At 42.6% G+C, this 18622-nt stretch overlaps 1 protein-coding gene across 11 annotated transcripts in view; it reads right to left on the bottom strand.

Annotated features, from left to right (window-relative positions):
- The window catches only part of NT5C2 (5'-nucleotidase, cytosolic II), a 51785-nt gene that overhangs the window by 27320 nt on the left and 5843 nt on the right, over nt 1-18622 (bottom strand). For 4 of the 11 annotated variants that reach the window (XR_014948731.1, XM_085554675.1, XM_015866923.2 and 1 more), the window contains exon 2: nt 9045-9165. Coding sequence is in view for 4 of the 11 variants with exons in the window: in XM_015866923.2 (XP_015722409.2) it covers nt 9045-9145 (101 nt within the window). In the remaining 7 variants the exon portion in view is untranslated. Of the gene's footprint in view, nt 1-148; nt 410-970; nt 1144-9044; nt 9166-17313; nt 17438-18622 lie in introns of those variants that run through there. The other 7 variants (XM_015866924.3, XM_085554672.1, XR_014948732.1 and 4 more) reach the window with 5 other exon arrangements.

Genomic DNA, 18622 nt, shown 5'->3' on the forward strand with positions numbered 1-18622 from the left:
GCGCTCAGATATTCTGGAAAGCTCACGGAAAGCCCGGCTGCAGGCAGGGGGCACACAGTGCCAGCCCACCGCCGTGCCGACCCCCAAAGCCAGTGATTTCACCACAAACTAACACCTAACTGTCACGCTTCTATGCAAGTCCCCTTACCTCATCTCTCACCGATGTGCTCCTTGTTCAGCGTGCAGCAGTCTGATTCATCTACTCGCCTGAATCATGTTACACAAGTCCTTAAAAGCTTTCCTAGTACAGATGCAGTTTTGCTTGGATCTGATTTGACTTCAGAAGATCATTATGCCTCAACCGAGCCTTAAAGTACTGTGTATCTTCTTGGACGGTGCTATAGAAAACACATCTGTGGCTAATTTAACTAGTCACTGGATATCGTTGTTGTTCCACACAAATCCACTCGGAATAGTTTCTCTGGCAATAGAATGCTTTGCCCCTAACCTTGCACACTCTCTCTGGGAGTCACAGTTTCCTGGCACATCGCCTGCCTTTGACAATGGGGCTTGTCACCGAGGGGCCACAGAGGTTAGCGATGACTATCTTTAATGATAGATTTATGGATTACCTAAACGATACAAAATTATGGGGGGGGGGGGAACCACCTTGTAAACTAGTAAAGAAAAGCCTTTTGGAAATGCAAGATGGGATCATAAATCACTCAAATTCACTCTTGCGATGCAAAAATGCACTCTTGCTTTCAAGTAGGTGGAGCACATTACCCAAATCCACAGCTTGAATCAGTGCTTGTTTGCCTTAACATCTCGATAGCTCTGATTTAGCAGAGGCAATGCAAAATGTTATTCAGTACTAAAGAATCTCATACTTTGTATAATGAAGACAACTGCGTTCTATTGATGCTGGTGCCAGGAAGCACTATTTATTATTTAAATCCAGCACATGATTTCTGTCCTAATCCTCGTGCAGTTTGTTTCTACAAGAGATATTTAAGAAGGAATAACATACCTCTGGGAAACGCTAGCAACATTTTTTGTCCAACCTGCGGAGTCCCATTTTGTTCTCTCCTTTAGGCTCAGCCCCTGGAGCATAGCTCTCCGTCCAAGCAAAACGCCCAGACTGCCCGTCCCCTCTGGACACAGCAGGAATAGGAAGGGAAATTTAAAGAAGCTCGGGAGTCTGAAGGCCGACTCAGAATTGCAACATTTGGGAACGGTTTCCCAAACGAGGACAGAAAACAAGCGCTGCTGAGACAGAGCTGAATGCACTTATAAAAAGGGCAATACGACAGTGCCTGGGAAAGGCGAAAACAAGGGAGCTGTGACCCAGGAGATCGCTTCCAGTCCAGCATGCCTATGTTTAGATGATGACGACACCAAACTGACCAAAACCATGGAAAGATCTCTAAGCCTCCAACATTTTTTCATCACTTTCTTTCGGAATATTTACAAACTGAACCCTGGGACTAAATAAAACACACAGCACGTGGTGATACCGATGATCTGGGAAAGTTTACTAAAGGCAATGAAAGAAACAACATCTATAAGCATATTTTTTGTTCCAAAACAGGTCTTCGGTCTAAAACAAGAAATTCACTATACCAGTCCTGACTTGGTAACAGCTGGTGAAGGCTGATCTTTCTCCATCAACCTGTACATATCCCCCGTGACCTAGAAACTGTATGTGGCAAGGGCTGATCGTACCCTGACAGTCTGTGGGACCTGGCAGACTTCAAGGCATCCACCAACACACTTGGCAGGATGATTGCTTCACTCACCAGTGCTGAAGTGAAACTGAGCAATTAAGTCTTAAAAAAAAATAAATAAGGCTATTGTGCAACATGTTCAGGACAGGAAATGAGAACACATGAATCGATTTAAACTTGGATCCATGAAGGCAGATTAAATGGCAGACTAAACAGTGGCAAAGCAATTGGAACCAATCTCACTTATCTCGTGCAGGCCCAGGCAGATGTTCCATTCCTTTGTAGGTGCTCAGAACCACAGTTCCAAATCCCAATAAAGGAAGACATCTCCTATGAATGGGACCCCTCTATGCACAAGAGGCATAGATAGAGGGGAGAAGAGGGAAGAGCCAGGTGCTTGGTAGAAGCTGCAGCCCAGCCCCATGCTTAGAGCTGAATGAGCGTAGGCTCAGCTATCTCAGTAATACTGCTCAGGTGTGCAAAAAATGTAACGTCACCACAGCAGCTTAGGTGAAGAAAGAAGTGACAAGAGCTTGTAAACCCTGCATGTTAATAAAAGGTCTGCAGAAGGAGTCAGCATAAGATGAAAACTAATATCACACAGCCTTCTGAGGAAAAGACATTTTAACCTCAAGTCATTTTTCCAATTGCCAGAATTACAAGTAATCATGCTTTCACTTCCCCAGATTTTGGTCTTTGCCATTCAGAAAATAATTGTTTTAACTTGGAGCACTGGAGTTAAAAATTAAACTGATTTGAACATTCACCAGCAGTGGACAATATGAGCAGCCAAATGCAGGCACCGCATGAGATCACCTCCTGTATCCCTGCACTGGTGCTGTTCCCAGCTCCACATCTATCAGCAGCCAGGCATCTCCCTCACCAGGACACCACTTTTCTCTTGTCTTCACCTATCCTTCCCTTGTGAAAAAGCAAGCATTACACCTCTGGTTGGAGGAATATCCTTGTGACTGTGTCAGAGATCTGCATCCCTGGTACAGTAACCCTTGGCAGGCTGGAAGCAGGTGGCTAAGCCCACAACAGATCCACAGCCTTAGAAAAAACAGACTTCAGGTGCTGGTTCTGTGCTAATTTCCCTACTAATGAGCTCTTCCTCAAAGATTAAAGCCTACAGCTTGGCCGCAGCAGAAGGCGCTCAGTGACGACAGTATTTATTTTCTTTTTAAGAATTGTGCTGAACAAGAGAAAAATGCGTTGAACGGCAAGGAAGAAGGAACTGCTGAGCACGCATAACAGGAGTCACAGAGCCCTGATATCCTCAGTACTGCAATTCACAGTCCTTCATATTTTCACAAGTGAACCGATCAGGGTTTTGTTACTGTTCTTGTCAATCAGTTCAGAGGTAGGAACCTAAATCCCATTTCTTCTCGAGTAACACGGGAGAGGAGCACAGGCAGAGAGGGAGGCAGTTTTCATTTTGTTTGTGCAGAGTCTCAGAAGCACACTGTGCTCCGAGTGCAATTTGCATGTATAATATTGTGGTAATGTGACCAACAAAACAAACAAAATGCGCCAGAATTACACATCTACAGAGGAACGTTGGCAGACGGCTCCTGACTCCTCATAGGAGAGATTTCTGGGACAGAGCACTTCATAACATGTCCAGAAATATTTTGCAGCAAATAAAGTTAATTGTAAAGGGGTATGTTTCACTAGAAAAGCAACACAACTTGCAGCCGTGCTGAAAGGAACAGCAAATGCAATGGGAGCTGGCTATGTGTGATTAACATGTATGGTTTATAAAGGATTGTGCTGGATGGTTGGGTTTGAGCCAGCCATGACATGGGGACTCAGATTCCTGCTTCCTCATGGTTGAGACACTCTGTTTAATCTTCGCTTTAAGGACAACTTCTGTGTTTTAATAAGCAGGAAGAGTTATAAGGAAACATGAGGGAACTAAGTGGACTGGCTTTTGAGAGCCTCCCGTGTCCAAGTTCCCCAAAGCCTTTGTAAAATGATAATAATGAAAAAATATATCACCACTGACAGGATGACCAGATGCTCTGGTACCAGTTAGTCCCCAGATGTGTGCTTAAAGGAGAGGTCCCAGCATATGACAGACAGCTCTGGCTGCAGGTGGCTCTGCCAGCAGCACTGAGAGCTTGGATGAACCTTCAAAGACTTCACCCAACCTGCACACATTGTGTGAGATACCTCCAGGAGATACAGACACACAGCTATATTTGTAATTGTATTAAGAGTGAGTGAGTGGGCCTGAGATTTATTTAGGCAGGTGAAACAGTTTCAGATAGGAGACAGAGAATAAAGGTATCAAAGTTCTATGGCAACTTGTAGTAAGATTCCCAACACAACACCCAGCAATTTCCCAAGACTAACCAACCATCCCTACATAATTTCACTGCCATAAAACTGAAAAATCAGATTACAGCTGGGACTTAGAAGTCTGATGGGGCTGTATCCAGAAACACAACCATGAGCACTTCCCTCCCAAACCCAGCAGCATTCAGAGAGAAGCAGAAAGCCTTCACCACTTCTATTTCCATTGTTTGCATTTTTTTCCCAGGCAACAGCAAAGTGCCAAGAAGCTCACGTATGGATTCCATCCCAAAATAACACCCGACTGCTCCATGAAACTATTACAGATCACGGGACATTTTCAAAGTCGTTTCTTTATTATTAATTTGGCAAGTGTTCTGCTTTCTCATAAGCTCATCCATTCTGCCGCCTTAACACCCTCTCTCCCCCCTCTCTCCGATGTCGAAAGCACTAAAGCAAAATAAATAACAGAGGCACACGCTGCCTGCAGCTCTACACATGCCACTGCATGAGCCCACAGAGACTGCACAAAGACATATGAGGACAGACTGGAGCCAGCAGTGCCTACAGAACTGCGCCACTTGAAGTTACATGGGAAATTCCACCTATCGCCCACAGGAACGTGTCTGAAGAGAAGAGGTACACAGCATTTTCAGACTAATAATAGTGTTTTTTTCTCATTTGCCACCCGATCCAAATGATCGTTACAAAGGGACCTTGTATACAGCTAACCAAATAGACAGTTTCAATCTCTTAACTTAGTCTAGATAACATTTTTAGCTATTTGCAACCACCAAATCAACAAAACGAAGAAACTAAATTATTAGTGAATAACCCAGCATTTACAAATTTGAACATGCTGAAACATATCTTAAATACATCTTTATATCTAGAAATGGAAACGATTGGTAATCCTTTTGCTTTGATGTTCCTGAAGTATATTCCATTGGTTTTGACACAGGATTTCAAAGTATATTAACAGTTCTAATTGCGTAACTCATACTAACACCATAAGATGCCTTAAAAGCAAACTGGAGCATGCAGTCATGAAGCAACTTAGTTGAAGGTCCGTGATCAGTCAGCAGCTGAATTAGGATTAGAAATTGTGATGCCACATCCCCTGAGGTAGCCAGTAAACAACTCTGTGACAAAACAAAACTACAACTACACAAACCCCACATTCAGGACGAGGAGCCTCAAATGACTTTGGTGCAAAATAGCAAAAGCATCCCAAAGCCCACACGTTTAACATAAATGGCTCTCCCAATCTTGCTGCGAAGCCAAAACCACAGAATAAAAGTAAATGCAAATACCTGTTTCCTGGATCTTGGGAACTGTCAGTAACAAGAGTGGATGGAACACCAACTTTTTCCATTATTTGCTTTAACTAGATACGCTTTCTATTTAAACCCTACAGAGCTATGCGAGGTAATCCAGAGGGTGCCTAGAAGTGCTCACTCCAAGTTAAAAAATAGACACTAGGGCAATTTGGTGGCTCAGAGTCAACCTAGTTCTTGGTTAATTACAATCACATTAAATGACAGTACTCCTCCAGAACAAATGACCTGGTGATTATCCTGTACCCGGTAAAGTCAACAAGAGCAGCATGAGGGAGGTGGCCTCACAACCACACACACAAAGGAAAAAGCACCTAGCAGCTACACGTCCATTTTACTTCTGAATTAAAATGCATGCTGCTAATAGTGCAGTGATGCAGTATCCTCTTACCAGTGACCTCTGCTAGAGAATGAATAACATCTAGCTTGTATATTAATTCATCTTTAGACCTCACCTCCAACGGGCGCCAACAATGTTGTATAACTAGGTTTGTGGCTTACTGCAACACTACCCAACTTACAGTCCCAGTTAAAGCGATCAGAAATACTCTGACGATATTAAACCACCCCTTTTCCTCCCCTACAGATTTTTTAATTGTTGATGTTGCTTATACAGCCCTTGAGCACTACAGCATAGCACGCACTTTCATATTCTCAAGCTCTGCTTGCTTCCTCAGTAACCTCAAAACTCTAATTTCTCAAGATGCCATACAAATTGACTCAAACACCAAGCAAAAACCCAGGGAGGAAAGCATCTATTAATATTGATTTTGAGCATTCTTGCCAATGGCATGCAGACATGATTACAAAATAGTCATTACACTCTGAGTCAGTATGCACTACACCAGTTAAACCAGTCTTAGATGGGATTTCTGCCAACAGCGTTACATGTTGCGGATCCATCCATCAATAAGATACACTAAGAAGTGAAGCATCTGAAAAAACAGATTCGCTATAGAGAAAAATCACAGTATTAGAATAGTAATTTCAGGGCTCATTTTAGAGAAAGTTTTCAAGAAGTTTAAAGCCCATGAGAGCATCTTAATGGTACATTATACTGCTTGGCTTGGAAACTTTTCCCCTCACTTTTTGTTGTTTCAACATTTACAATTCGAGCATTTCGCATCTGCTCTACTTCATGAGAACCAGAAAGTGAAATCAATTGGTTTAAGTATTTCCACTGATAATAAATTAAGCATGAAATAAATGAACAGCAATGCATCTTTTTTGACATTTCACACCTCAGAAAAGCACTAGTAGCAGCAATCAGAAAATCCCAGTGAGAGACTTTGAGCACAAATGGGACTCCAGCACGGAGGTGAGCATAGCCCCAGCCATGCTTATGTCTGAGTTTGGCACTGCTGCCAAGTCCTTCCAGCCTTCCAGATGGGACCCATAAAATCACTGGGGCAAGCTTAAAGGTAAATATATATATTTATAATAGTCTTAAATTTGTTATTTTTATTGCATTCCTAAATCTCTTTGGATTTGCATCCCCAAGGATTTTTTTTTTTAGTTTTATTTTTTAGCCGCTAGAATAAGAAGAAAAAGAGACAGAAAAACAGACTCAGAGAGACAGAAACAGAAAGAAGATATCCTGTATCTGAACAATTAATGAAATACTAAAAACAAAACAAACAAAAAACCAACAAGGAGAAATAACTTTGTTCCCACCCTGTCACTTAAAGCCTGCATTTATCTTTTAAGCAACAACACATCTGTTAGTATCAAGATCACAAAAACTACCAGAAATAGAAGTCTGACAGCACTGCCTCTGGAATGAAGTTGTTTCAGATTCTTACAATACTGGATTATTAAAATAACTCCCATGAAACTGGTACACCAAAGCCATTAATAGCACAGATTTATACTACAGCCTTGGCATCGGGTTCTCTCATTCTCTCTCACGTTTCCTCCCTCTCTAACAAGAATAGTAATTTCAAAAAGAAAATATGCCTCCCCTTAATGTATTTCAAATGCCGTGCTTTCCATGAAAACCTGAAGAGTCAGCAGCATTTCTGCTCAATGAGTCTTGAATAAGATATTTCTAGGCTCTATAACAGGATATTTAAACTGTGAAAGACACCGATTTCAGACCAGCTGATCCCAACTGCTTTGAAAAACCCTTCCTTTATATGAGTGCATTCTCATTTACGGTGGGGAAATTGATTCTGCAGATACAGCTTTTTTGCACAAGTAAGGGTTAATATGAAGAGTACTTAAATGTGTGAGCTCTTGAGGACAAGTACTGCGTCCCTCAGATCTTGTACTACATTTAGCAACCTGTCAGCACCTAACTATAGTAAACGTTGAGCTAACATTTAGGAAATAAATAAGCAGGCTTTACTCTGATTTCATTTACATCAGTCTAAATCAGAAGTAACACAACTAGAGTCCTAGGTAAATTCATGACTCAGAGACAAACTTGTCAATGACTTCAAGGTTAAGATTTTTGTGAGGGAACAGTATAAAATCCGTATCTCTTTATATGCTATACAGTTACATCAGGACTCTTCATATCTTGACAAACCAGCTGACACAAAAGAGAATCAAATAATGTCAGCATTTAAGACACATACCCAAACATCCTTCAATGGAAATTGGAAAGCTTCAGAAAGGCATCACAGGATCCATTACTCAGCCTTTTACATTGCAGCTTGCACAGTCTGGCCTATCATATCATGTTAAGGCATTTTTCTCTAATTAGATTCCATTTGGAGATTCAAAGATATCTAACACTTCTTAAGCATTTCCTCAGAAATACCACCACGTATGAATCACAAACGCAACATGGCATTTAAGCATGAGGTTGGGAAACTTGACATCTTTTTCTATTTCTGCATCAGATTTCCATCTCCCAACTCCTGCTGAACATACCCTGATTATCATACTGCAGGACTTCTCAAATTAAACAAGCTAAAATTTGAAGGTACACCTCCCACAGTCAGAATACTGACAATTACTAGATACCGCTGTTTTTAATGCTGTAACAGTCCAGACATCTGATGAGGATACAGACTGCAACCACCTTATGCTCGAGGTCTTGGACCTTGGGAGCTGTGGGCTGAATTCTTGGCTCAACCAAACACCCAACGTGATCTTATGAAAACAATCTAGTCTCTGTTCTTTGATTCCTAAGTGATAAAATGAGAGCAACAACATTTATTTTATTCCATAATCCTGTTTATTTAGATTGTTTTCTTTGTTGTTTTTCTGTTTGTTTTTTGTTGTGCGTTTCTTTTTTTTTTTTACAGCAATGACAGTTTTAGGCACCTACCACAGACAAGGAAGCCATTAGGTCAATATGTAGATACACAATTCTTGAACACTCAATTGCTGCCCTACTTGATTCTTCATTATTTTTACTTCTACATTCCAGTGCCTAAACTTATGCTCTTTCATTCTGCAGCACAATAATCACTACAACGTTTCTGTCACTTACTATTTCTTGACTCCAAAGCTTCTATCCCAAAATTTAACCTGGAATTAATCTTTCAGCTGCATTCAGAAAGCACACTTTCGCTTGCTCTAGCACATGCATCTCACCTCTACTGTTTGTACATTCCTGCAGGCAAATACAGCCTTACATCCTAAAACATCTTCTACTATCCAGAATTGCTAGGAGGTGGGAATGACCTTTCAGTTTGCAACAGCTCGTAGGAAGCAAGAAAGGTAAGGATTGTGTTTAGCATATTTCCCTCTCTGTCAGCACTTCAGCTGTGAAGCTCCATCAAGGACTTACCGGTGATAGGCTTCCCGGCGGTACTTTTTCAGAGCATGCCCGTCCATGTTTGCAGGGAGATCTGCAGCATTCTGGAGTCGGTCACTCCACGAGGTTGTCATCTTTAAATGCTTCTTTATTTCTGAAAGAACCAGAAGAGAAAATCTTCCTTAAATTCGAGATCTGTTTCACCAACAAGCTGCCTGTTTCCTGATGCTAAGAGATGCAATGTAACTCAGGAAGTGTTGCGAAGTACCCAGTGGTACTTTGCCTTCCTGAGATGGCAGACGAGATGGGGAGCCAAGACAAGAGTAGGGAGGGCTCTTCCATATGGCTGAAACTTCTAAGATATACCTACCCACTGTGTTGGAAATGCATTTAGGAACAAAGACCTTGCCTTCATTGCTGAAAAGTCACCTTTTTTTTTTTTTTTTTTCCTTTTTAAATCTTAAGAGTTACAAATAAGCATACACTAACACTGTTGGAAAAGTTAACTTCTACATGTGAGATAGATCAGGCAAAGTAAACCCTACCAACTCCAGCAGGACCAACCTTGTCACGTTTACCACAGTAAAAATACAGTGCCTTTCCTCTGGCTTTAATTCTCATTTGGCCTCTGGGGAAAGACAGTGCTTCAGACTGATGCCAACTTAGCAGAAGAAATTGAAGGGAAGTATAAAGATTATTATCTTTTGCCATCTGAAGGTCAGCCCCACTAGGGCAAAGAGAGAACCCACTCAAACTGCACTGCTACCCATGCTGATACACACAAACATCTGCAACCCTTCACAAGAAGTGGCTGTCAAAACTAAACCTGTAGAAAGCTCCAGGAAGGCTGTGCATTGAAGCAAGAGGGGTACACTCCCCCCTGTGTTATTCACACACCGGTGGGAGACATGTCCCACAGGGACATCAGATGAGGCACAACACAAAACTACAGCTCTGTGCAATCATGCAGCTGCCAGACCACAGGGCCTGCTTTGTTTGCTCTTCCTTAAAAGAAACACAACCACCCACAAGCTAGATGGGTAATGACACCATAACCATCTCTAGACACCTTTAAAAGAAGCCTGCCCTTTGTTCTACAGAAGGAAAACATGATTTCAGCAAACAGAGAGCACAGCATGCATTCATGGTACAACTGGAAGTCACCGTGCTTTTGGCGGTCATGGTGTGCTCGCTCTCCTAGAGGCAATCTGTATCATTTCTTAGTTTTAATTTTGATTAAAGACCAACAGCTGTGATCATCACAGCATCTGCTAGTGCATTCGCCTACTATTTGTTGGTCATAAAAATCAAACAGGAGGCAAATAGCTTGGCTGTAAAGAATACGTTCCTCCCTCCCCCAGCATTCACTGCCGGTCTTTCAGTTACTATAAGCAACGTTTACAAACGCATCTGATGCCACATCCTAAAGGTCACCAAATTTAGGCCCTGGCAGGCAGCCACGGGGATGCATTCCTGTGCTGAGAGCTGCCTGCCACCAATTCCCCACAGCACCCCCAGGGAGGAGGTCAGCACAGCCAGAGGGACGCGGGCACGTCAGCCAACCACAGCTTCCACAACAGGGCATGCAGGGAGACACAGCTACCAAAATAGCCCCAGCCCAGGCCACTAAGGGCTTATGAGCAATTACCAGCAATTTAAGCAATGCCCAAAGGCAGTAAGGGAATGAACAGCCTGTGAGCATCAACCTGTTTCTCTTCAAAGCGGGGCGTTGTGCCCACAGCACAGCCTGCCAGGGGCTTTCTGCAGCAGCCCTGCTGGAGGAGAGGGCTTAGGGAGCTCAAGGCCCACACACAACAACAGGCCTCAGGATCTTGTGGTACCCCAAGACTGAAAGCTACAGAAAGCTTGTCTTCAAAAGGTGGAAAATGGGCTATCCCATAAGCATTGTGAGATGGTTTATTATCATCACCACTATCATCTTACCCAGAGCTATTGTAAAGCTACTAGCCTTGAGCTATGGATTCAGATCTAAAAGATACACGTGTTCAAGGCCTCTGAAAGGAAAATCAAATAGCTGTACAAAACTGTCGCATGGTTGATTGTGAGATCTTGATCTGCCAGCTGAATGCAAACTGCTCACCAAGATCTGAAGACTTACAACCATGTCCAAAATGAGAGCCTTTCCATTATGCTAGCTGCTTCCCACTTCATCTGCTTCCCATCATTATTACGCCACCTTAAACAGAGGTGCTGACACAGGTACTAGGACAGGTCTGTACCCAAAGGCCCTCCATGCCAGACGTCTGATAGTTCCCCAACAGCATCCCACAAAGAATACTAAAGCCCAGATGGTAGAAGACTGTTAGCAGGTTACTTCTGTCAGTGTCCCATCTAAAATGAGGAGTCAGTGAAGCAGTCTGAGCTCCCATGCGAAGCCCTCTTCTACACAGGAGAGATCAGAAAGAATCAGACTGAGTGTTGGGATTCAAAAATCCAAGCCTTGAGGAAGCCACAAAAATCTGAGTTTCCACAGTTAAGCAAGAAAGACATGAATTATTTTAATGTTCCAGCAGTTATTTTTCTGTAGCTGTGATGAATAGAGTTCAAAGGGAGGACAAGGTCTGTAGACAGAGGCAATATCTTTTATTAGACCTACTGGTATGGCTGGAAAAAATAGACAAGCTCTTGGGCATACAAGCTTGTCTAAATTTTCAAAGTCTATCATTTGCTCTAATAAAAGACATTACTTCTGCCTTCAGGCATTGCTGATTTATTTATTAAAGTAGTTGTTTTTAATGTTCACAGAGCATAAAATAAAAAAAATATATTACTGCAGTTTTGTATTACATAAACTCAAAGGCACTCTTACAGCTTAGCAGGCTGCTCTGGAGCTCTGATGATAACTTACTGCTCTCAAATTAAACACTAATCACTTACAAATGATATTGCGATACCTCTTTCCCACCTAGAAACTCCACTCACACAAGAAGTCTTACTGACTTGAACGAAATTGTTCCAGTGGTCCAAGGTACCAAAACCAGCCAGCCTGAGTAAAGAAGAGACATGGGACCTGATCCCTGAATACAAATATTCCCCTTCACAGCGGTGCCAAATATAGGGAGAAAAATAAGAAGGGGTGAATCACTCCATGCACTCGTAAGCCACAGGAATAAACATCTAAGAGAGCAGGCATCCAGCCAGGCAAGATCCCCAACTCCAAGTAACTGAAATACGATGCATCTTTCTTTAGTTACTGATCTATTTTTGAAATCAATAATCTGTAAATAGCCTCACATAAAAATAGAAGTCTTTACATAGATGAAGCATGTTAGAACACCTCCCTATAATTTATTGCAAACATGCTCCTTGCTGGTGCAGTCTTAATTAAACATCTGATAGCATTTAGGGCACAGGGTTCATTTTGAATAAGTATTTTAAAACTCCACGTCAAAGCTTCAGCCCAGAGCTACTATCCATTACACGTGCTTTTGTCCAGAAGAACATCAGATCTTTAACACATATTTTGTAAGAAATTAATTTGCTTCTTCTGTTAAGCCTCAGCTGATTGTAAGAATCACAGATAGTGTATTTCTTTCAGACACTCCTACAGGTTAAATAACAGGCATAGAGGCACTCCCCTCCAAGGAGTTTTACGAGTTAATTTCTTCATCTTTTTTTGGCCAATAGTTAGAAATGTCTGCACCTGATAATACCTGATGTGTTTGGTTTACATGCACCGCTTGTATTTTTTCTGAGTTTGTTTTCAACACTTGGATGATGCAATGCCAAATCAGAGGCATACACACCAAAATGTAGGGATAAACAAAACAGCAGTGACGAGTCCACTCTTTCCAGGATCCTGTCCAAGAGCTTATGGAGCAGAAAACAAACTCGCAGCAAACCAATCCCAAGGCACCAATTTGCCACGCACTACATCTGTCCTTTTCGCACACATGCTGCTTTAGGAATCCTTGGTATCTTGTCAGCACGACCCACACGTGTATGTACACGTGGGCAAAGTGAGCAGGGACATCGATGATCACAGCTAAGGTTTGGTACATAAAGGCTCTGTGTCTGGCCCGAGGCAGTGATACACAGAGCTCCTGGTGCCTTGCCAAGCCACAAGATGTTCCTGACCCCTGGCTGCAAGGTTGCTCCATCCCAGGTGGCCCGGTGATCTCAGCAAGGAAGGAGTTAATGGTCCTGAGAAAGGGGAAAAGGAAAGGGAGAAGGACTGGGGTAGGTTCAGTCAAAGCACAGTTCAAACTCCAGGCCCAGGTCATAGCATGGCCTCACAAATTGGGAACGAGAAGGGAAAAACACTTGCCTGCTGAGAGGTCTGTCTGTGTCACTGTGGTTCAGAATGAGTGGCTTACTTGCCAGGAGCATCCTTATCCTTCAACTGTGCACTGAAGTAACTTCCATCTATGTCAAGCTTAGGCCAGACACTTTGGACAACTAGCATCAGTGGAGGTGAAGCCCACTCAGGTTATAGCACATACCCCCTGGTCCTCTGAAGCATCTGACACCTTGGGATGGAAAGCTTACAGGATGTGGCCTGGACTCTGTAATCCTCCTAAGCGGCATCTCCTGCTTCACCACGAGGGCAGGACCTCATGCCTGTCATCCCAGAGTTCTCTACAAACTCTCTTCCACTGTAAACACATTCAGAGACAGTCAAAGGTGCTGTCCCCATTTTGTAAGCAACAGATAACATGGCATAGAACAGCAGAGAGAAGAGAACAATCCTCAAACTTCCTTTAAACTTTCCACAAGCTCCAGCTCAGCATGTCACAAACACACTGAAGCCCTGGAGGTGTTCAAGGCCAGACTAGATGTGGCCCTGATCTGGTGCCTGGCAACCCTGCTTGTGACAAGAGGTTGGAACTAGATGATAATTGAGGTCCCTTCCAATCCATCCATTCTATCACTTTGTGTTGTAATAAACTTCTGACACACCTCAGGACTGCCAGGAGGCAAAGTAACGAAGAACTTCTAGAAACAAAAACGCCAACTAAGGAGAAAAAAATCCAGTGGGTGGCATTTCTGAAACCCAAGGGAACTATTCATGTGAGCTCAACACTGAAATCTCTACTCACACTCTGCTTAGGAAGAACAATACAGAGAAATTGGTGGAGATATGGGAGGACTCTCTAGTATGTATTGTAATGTTCCTGTCTCTAAGTAGAGATGTTTGTAAGCAATATAAACAATAAATACACTTTCTATTTTCCTCTTTTTGTCTAAAGTTAAGTTATTTATCTGAAGAATAGAACACCTTATATCTGCATCTTTGACATTGTAGCTTCAGGCTCTCGATGGCAGGAAAGGACAAGATCGTCTCTTCCTATTCTAATTCTATGTTACTTCCAAAAGAAACTTCAGAGTTTACTCAAGTTCAACTGCACTTGAGGTAGGCTTTCAGAATGGTAACTGTATGGGCATGGCAGGGTACTAAAGAAGTAGAGATCTGCCTTTAAATACCTATTAATAATACAGATGCACTCACTTGCAGTTTGTTCAAAAACCTATCATATCCCATTACATTCATAATACAGCCCTTGCTCTATGGATTGCACTGATCCTCCCATCCCCAGCTTTCCCTTTCAAATACCAGCTCCAAGTTTTCCCTCTGAAGGATACCTGCTTCCCCTGTGCTCTACCACAGAACGGACTTCAGTGATGCTGCATTTCCAAGGGAAAGCTTTTAGAGAAACTGGAAAAGCATTTCCACCTGTACACTTATCTGAGAACATTCTGACTGATAGATGACAGTATGTTATGGGTTATTTCTGGATGGGAAAGGGATAAGAAGGCAGAATGCTGCTTGTGTGGCTTGTTAGAAGATTTAATTCCAGGCTGAATTTTACTGTGAATCTACATCTTAAACTAACAGCTATGTAACAATAAAATACAATATATTTAACAAACCTCTGTTTTATTTTACATGAGTATTGTTTATCAGACTATTTCTAGTGACAACCATATCCACAGAGTGCCTCTACCATGCTTAGAGCCTCAGCAATGATCCAGTAAGCAAAATGTATTAGAAGCAGTAAAAAAAAAAAACTTAGGACAGATAAATGAGGAGATTTATTAAGGTTTTTTTTCCCCCCATTTCTATCCAAGGAGTTCAGATCATTCCGGAACTTCAAAGAGCAAGAGTCATTTTAAATATTTTCATTATTTTAAATAGGACTTAATTATCGCCAATTTCAGGGTTGATTAGAAAGGAGCCTGGAAAAATACTCTGAAATCCACAGTACTCTGTGAGGAGCAAACCTCAAACCTGACCCTCTCTGACTATCAAGAGACCATCTATTCTCCTGAATCACCTGTAATTGAGTTTACTACCTTAAAATGGATACCACAAATTCTCCCATAAGCTAATGAGAACATTTTCCAGCTTCCACACAGCTCATGCTTCTCAGTATCTCCTGCAGAGCTGCCATTTCAGTCAAGTTACTTCCAGCATGCTGCTCATTACACCAGCAATTTGCCAGAGGTACTTCCAGTTCTCCCACTCTCTAAGCCCAGTGTGGCCAGCACTTCCCACCACCAGAAGAAAAGAAGGCAGAGTACGCTTAAAGAATGGAAGAAGGAGAAATCTCCAAGGTTTCACCTGGAGAGAAGGTGAATGGACAAAGGCATTTCTTGGGCCACTCACTTCCTTAAGAGGCCTTCTGCAGGGAAAGAGCCCAGCAGCCTGCAGCAGCCTCTGCTGCAGAGGTTCCCAAGCTGTTGTCCAATTGACCACCTGCCAACAGCAAGCACGGACCTGGCTAATAACATCATGTACTCACTGCTGCTTGTTTCCAGCTGTTACATTCCTGCAAGAAACCCAGAAGATAGTTCAAATACTTCACTTGTGCTGTTCTTCCTGTAAGCAATTGCTCTACTTGCACAAGGTCTTAAAAGGTTGAAATGCAGAGGTGAGTTTGATCTCTCTGCTGTGATAAAGTCTACCCCCTAAAGGAAACATACAGGGATTCCCATGTGTATGCTCTAGCTTAAAACTGAGAGGTGAGCTTTGATGCAGATGCCCACTATAGTGGGGATTCAGTGTTTGATGTCCGCAGATCCTAATTTTATTACTACAAAGATGAAGCATAACAGAGTGCTAGCTGAGCTGCAGGTTAACACAAATAGCACTAAAGGCAGAAATGTCAGCACAGAAATGAACGTGCTGAGTTCCACAAATCAAAAAGGAAAGCCAAAATAAACTTTTCTATTCTATCTCTACTGCTTTGCTTCAGAACAAACTGAAACATTACTTGTGTAAGAAGCTGCTACCAGATCATGATGGCTCAACCCTACAAGTTTGTGACTCGCAAAGAGAGTGAGCATGACGAGACGTGCCGTCCCCAGTGAGAAAACTGGAAGCCGTTAGTCCACATACCAATTTCAGACCAAGGAACAACCGCCACTCCAACCTGCTAATAGGGATTATACAACAGTAACTCCTTTGGCGGCAGATCAGGGTATTTCAAGACAATGATGCTTTTCATTCGATACCGCTGTGTCTCAGGAAGCAAGTACAGCCTTAACAAGCCCTTCCAGCAGCGTGGTGGTAACCGACGAAGTATTTGAGTTGCACAGCTCAGATCAGGCACACAGTCATTCTGAAAGCATGCAACTGGGTCAGCTTGGATAACGCAAACAGCCAAAAGCCTTCTTTATCTTCTAAACACGGAAGGTGGGGGAGACAACATTTTTATTGGCTTCCCTTGCTGACAGTACTTAACCAGTATGAGAAAACAAGCCAAGAGGTGTCTTTGAAGAGCATGGTCCCTACTTCATTAATATTTTACAAAAAAAGCAAAGATCCTGAAAGCTTATTCTGACTTCTTTTCTAATCTTTTAAAGTAGAAGTGAAAATAAGGATGACTTTTAAAAGACACCTGAACTCTCTTCCACACTGAATGGCCTCTCTGTACATGTTTACAAGCTGCAAAAGCAGATGCAACAGCAAAATCTGCAGCTGAACCATCTCTGCAGGCTGGAGACTGTTCCCATCTCTATGGGCTGGAAGCTGTCCCTGCCCAGCCCAGGTGCAGTGAGCCAGCTGGCTGCACCGCACCAGTCCCATGGGCATCGCATGCAGCACCAGCCCAGGGACGTGCTGCTCAGCAAAGAAGCTGGCATGCTTCAACTTTCTTTCATAAAGTTACTGAAAATAAATGCTGAGATCAACAGCTAAGATGATGTGGTAATCTCAAGAGTTGCCCTGTCAAAATCAGTTAGAAGTCTTTTTTTCCCCACTGCTACCAGTTCTGTTTTCCAGCACCATCCCCTGCATCTCGCTTATATATAAATTCAGTCTCTCCTTTTGAGATCTTACCTATCAATGACAAGCAGAGCAGTTGCAAGGCAGGTAGTGTGAAGTCTGGAGGTGTTTCAAAGTGCTCTTAGCAGCGTGCAGTTCCCCTCTGCATACGGAGAGCACAACTCGTTCCTTTTTTGACCTGTTTTTTTAATCAGAGGCAAATGTAGTAATTATAGTCTGTCTGATTGCAAATGAAATTACAAACCTATCCTTAGGGCACAATAGTGTCCCCACCTACATGTTATCAGCCCCCAAATCTCATTTAATCTTGAGAGATATGTAGTACTGAGGCATCACTTCAAGAAACTCTGCGAGTAAATCAATTTTATGAACACCTTTCTGTGCAGTTTTCTCATGCTCTTCCAAAAGTCTGTTAATTCATCCAGCGCTTCTTACGCAACCTATGTAACTCAATTCATCAGCAAAGTAACCCAACACCTCTGATGACTGAGCTTTTGCTCAGTCTCTGGCTTCCCTTTGATAACCTAACTGTCTCAGCTTTATCGACTGATACCAAAGGCCTACATTAAGCTGTTCTCTAACAGTATCAACTTCTCTCTTTTCTTCACAAACCTTTTGCAACCCTGCCCAAGCACAACACAGAACACTATGTTCATTTGGGGAAAACACAACCAGACTTCCACGGACCCTTCAGTTCACTAGTTTTTAATACATCAAATCAATCCTGCTGACGCAGGAGATTGTTCCCTGGCAGGAGCTGAGGAGGGCACACACAATGTTCTCCCTGTACTTGTCCCAACACAGACTGCGCTCAGAGAGGACACGGATGAAGCAACAAATCCACTCCTGCATCTGTGACCTGGAAGAAACACTCCAGCCTGAAGGGTGAGAGAACATTAAAAAAGAACTAAAGCAGCGTTGTCAGCAGGTCCTCGTTACCCCAGAACCAGAGCTGAGAGTTAACAACACTGAACCCTCCCTTGGGCCATGACTTCTCTTTGGGGAACACGAAGTAACTCGTTAGTGGAGACTCAAAGACCCACAGCATCGGGCTTTGGGAAGACAGCTCTCTGCATGCCCTCTATTCACCAATTATTTGTTCTCAACACCAGAACACATACATTTACAAAGACTGCAAGTGGTTTTTATTACTTTGTTAATATCTACCTGCTACAAGGTTGTGAAGAAAAATGAGTGGCAGATGAGTACAGCTTGGTTGAGTTTTATCATCCCTTCCCTCATGATTGCTCAAGCACAGCTAGCAGATTTCTTGGCCTCGGTTCATCAAACTGTCAGTGCAATATTGCAAGAGAAGTTACAGTACACATAACAGAAGAGGTTAAGAACCGGCCTAATCTATTGC

Source organism: Coturnix japonica, chromosome 8, assembly GCF_054131305.1.
Source record: "Coturnix japonica strain WE chromosome 8, WE-NBRP24, whole genome shotgun sequence".
NCBI lineage: Eukaryota > Metazoa > Chordata > Aves > Galliformes > Phasianidae > Coturnix > Coturnix japonica.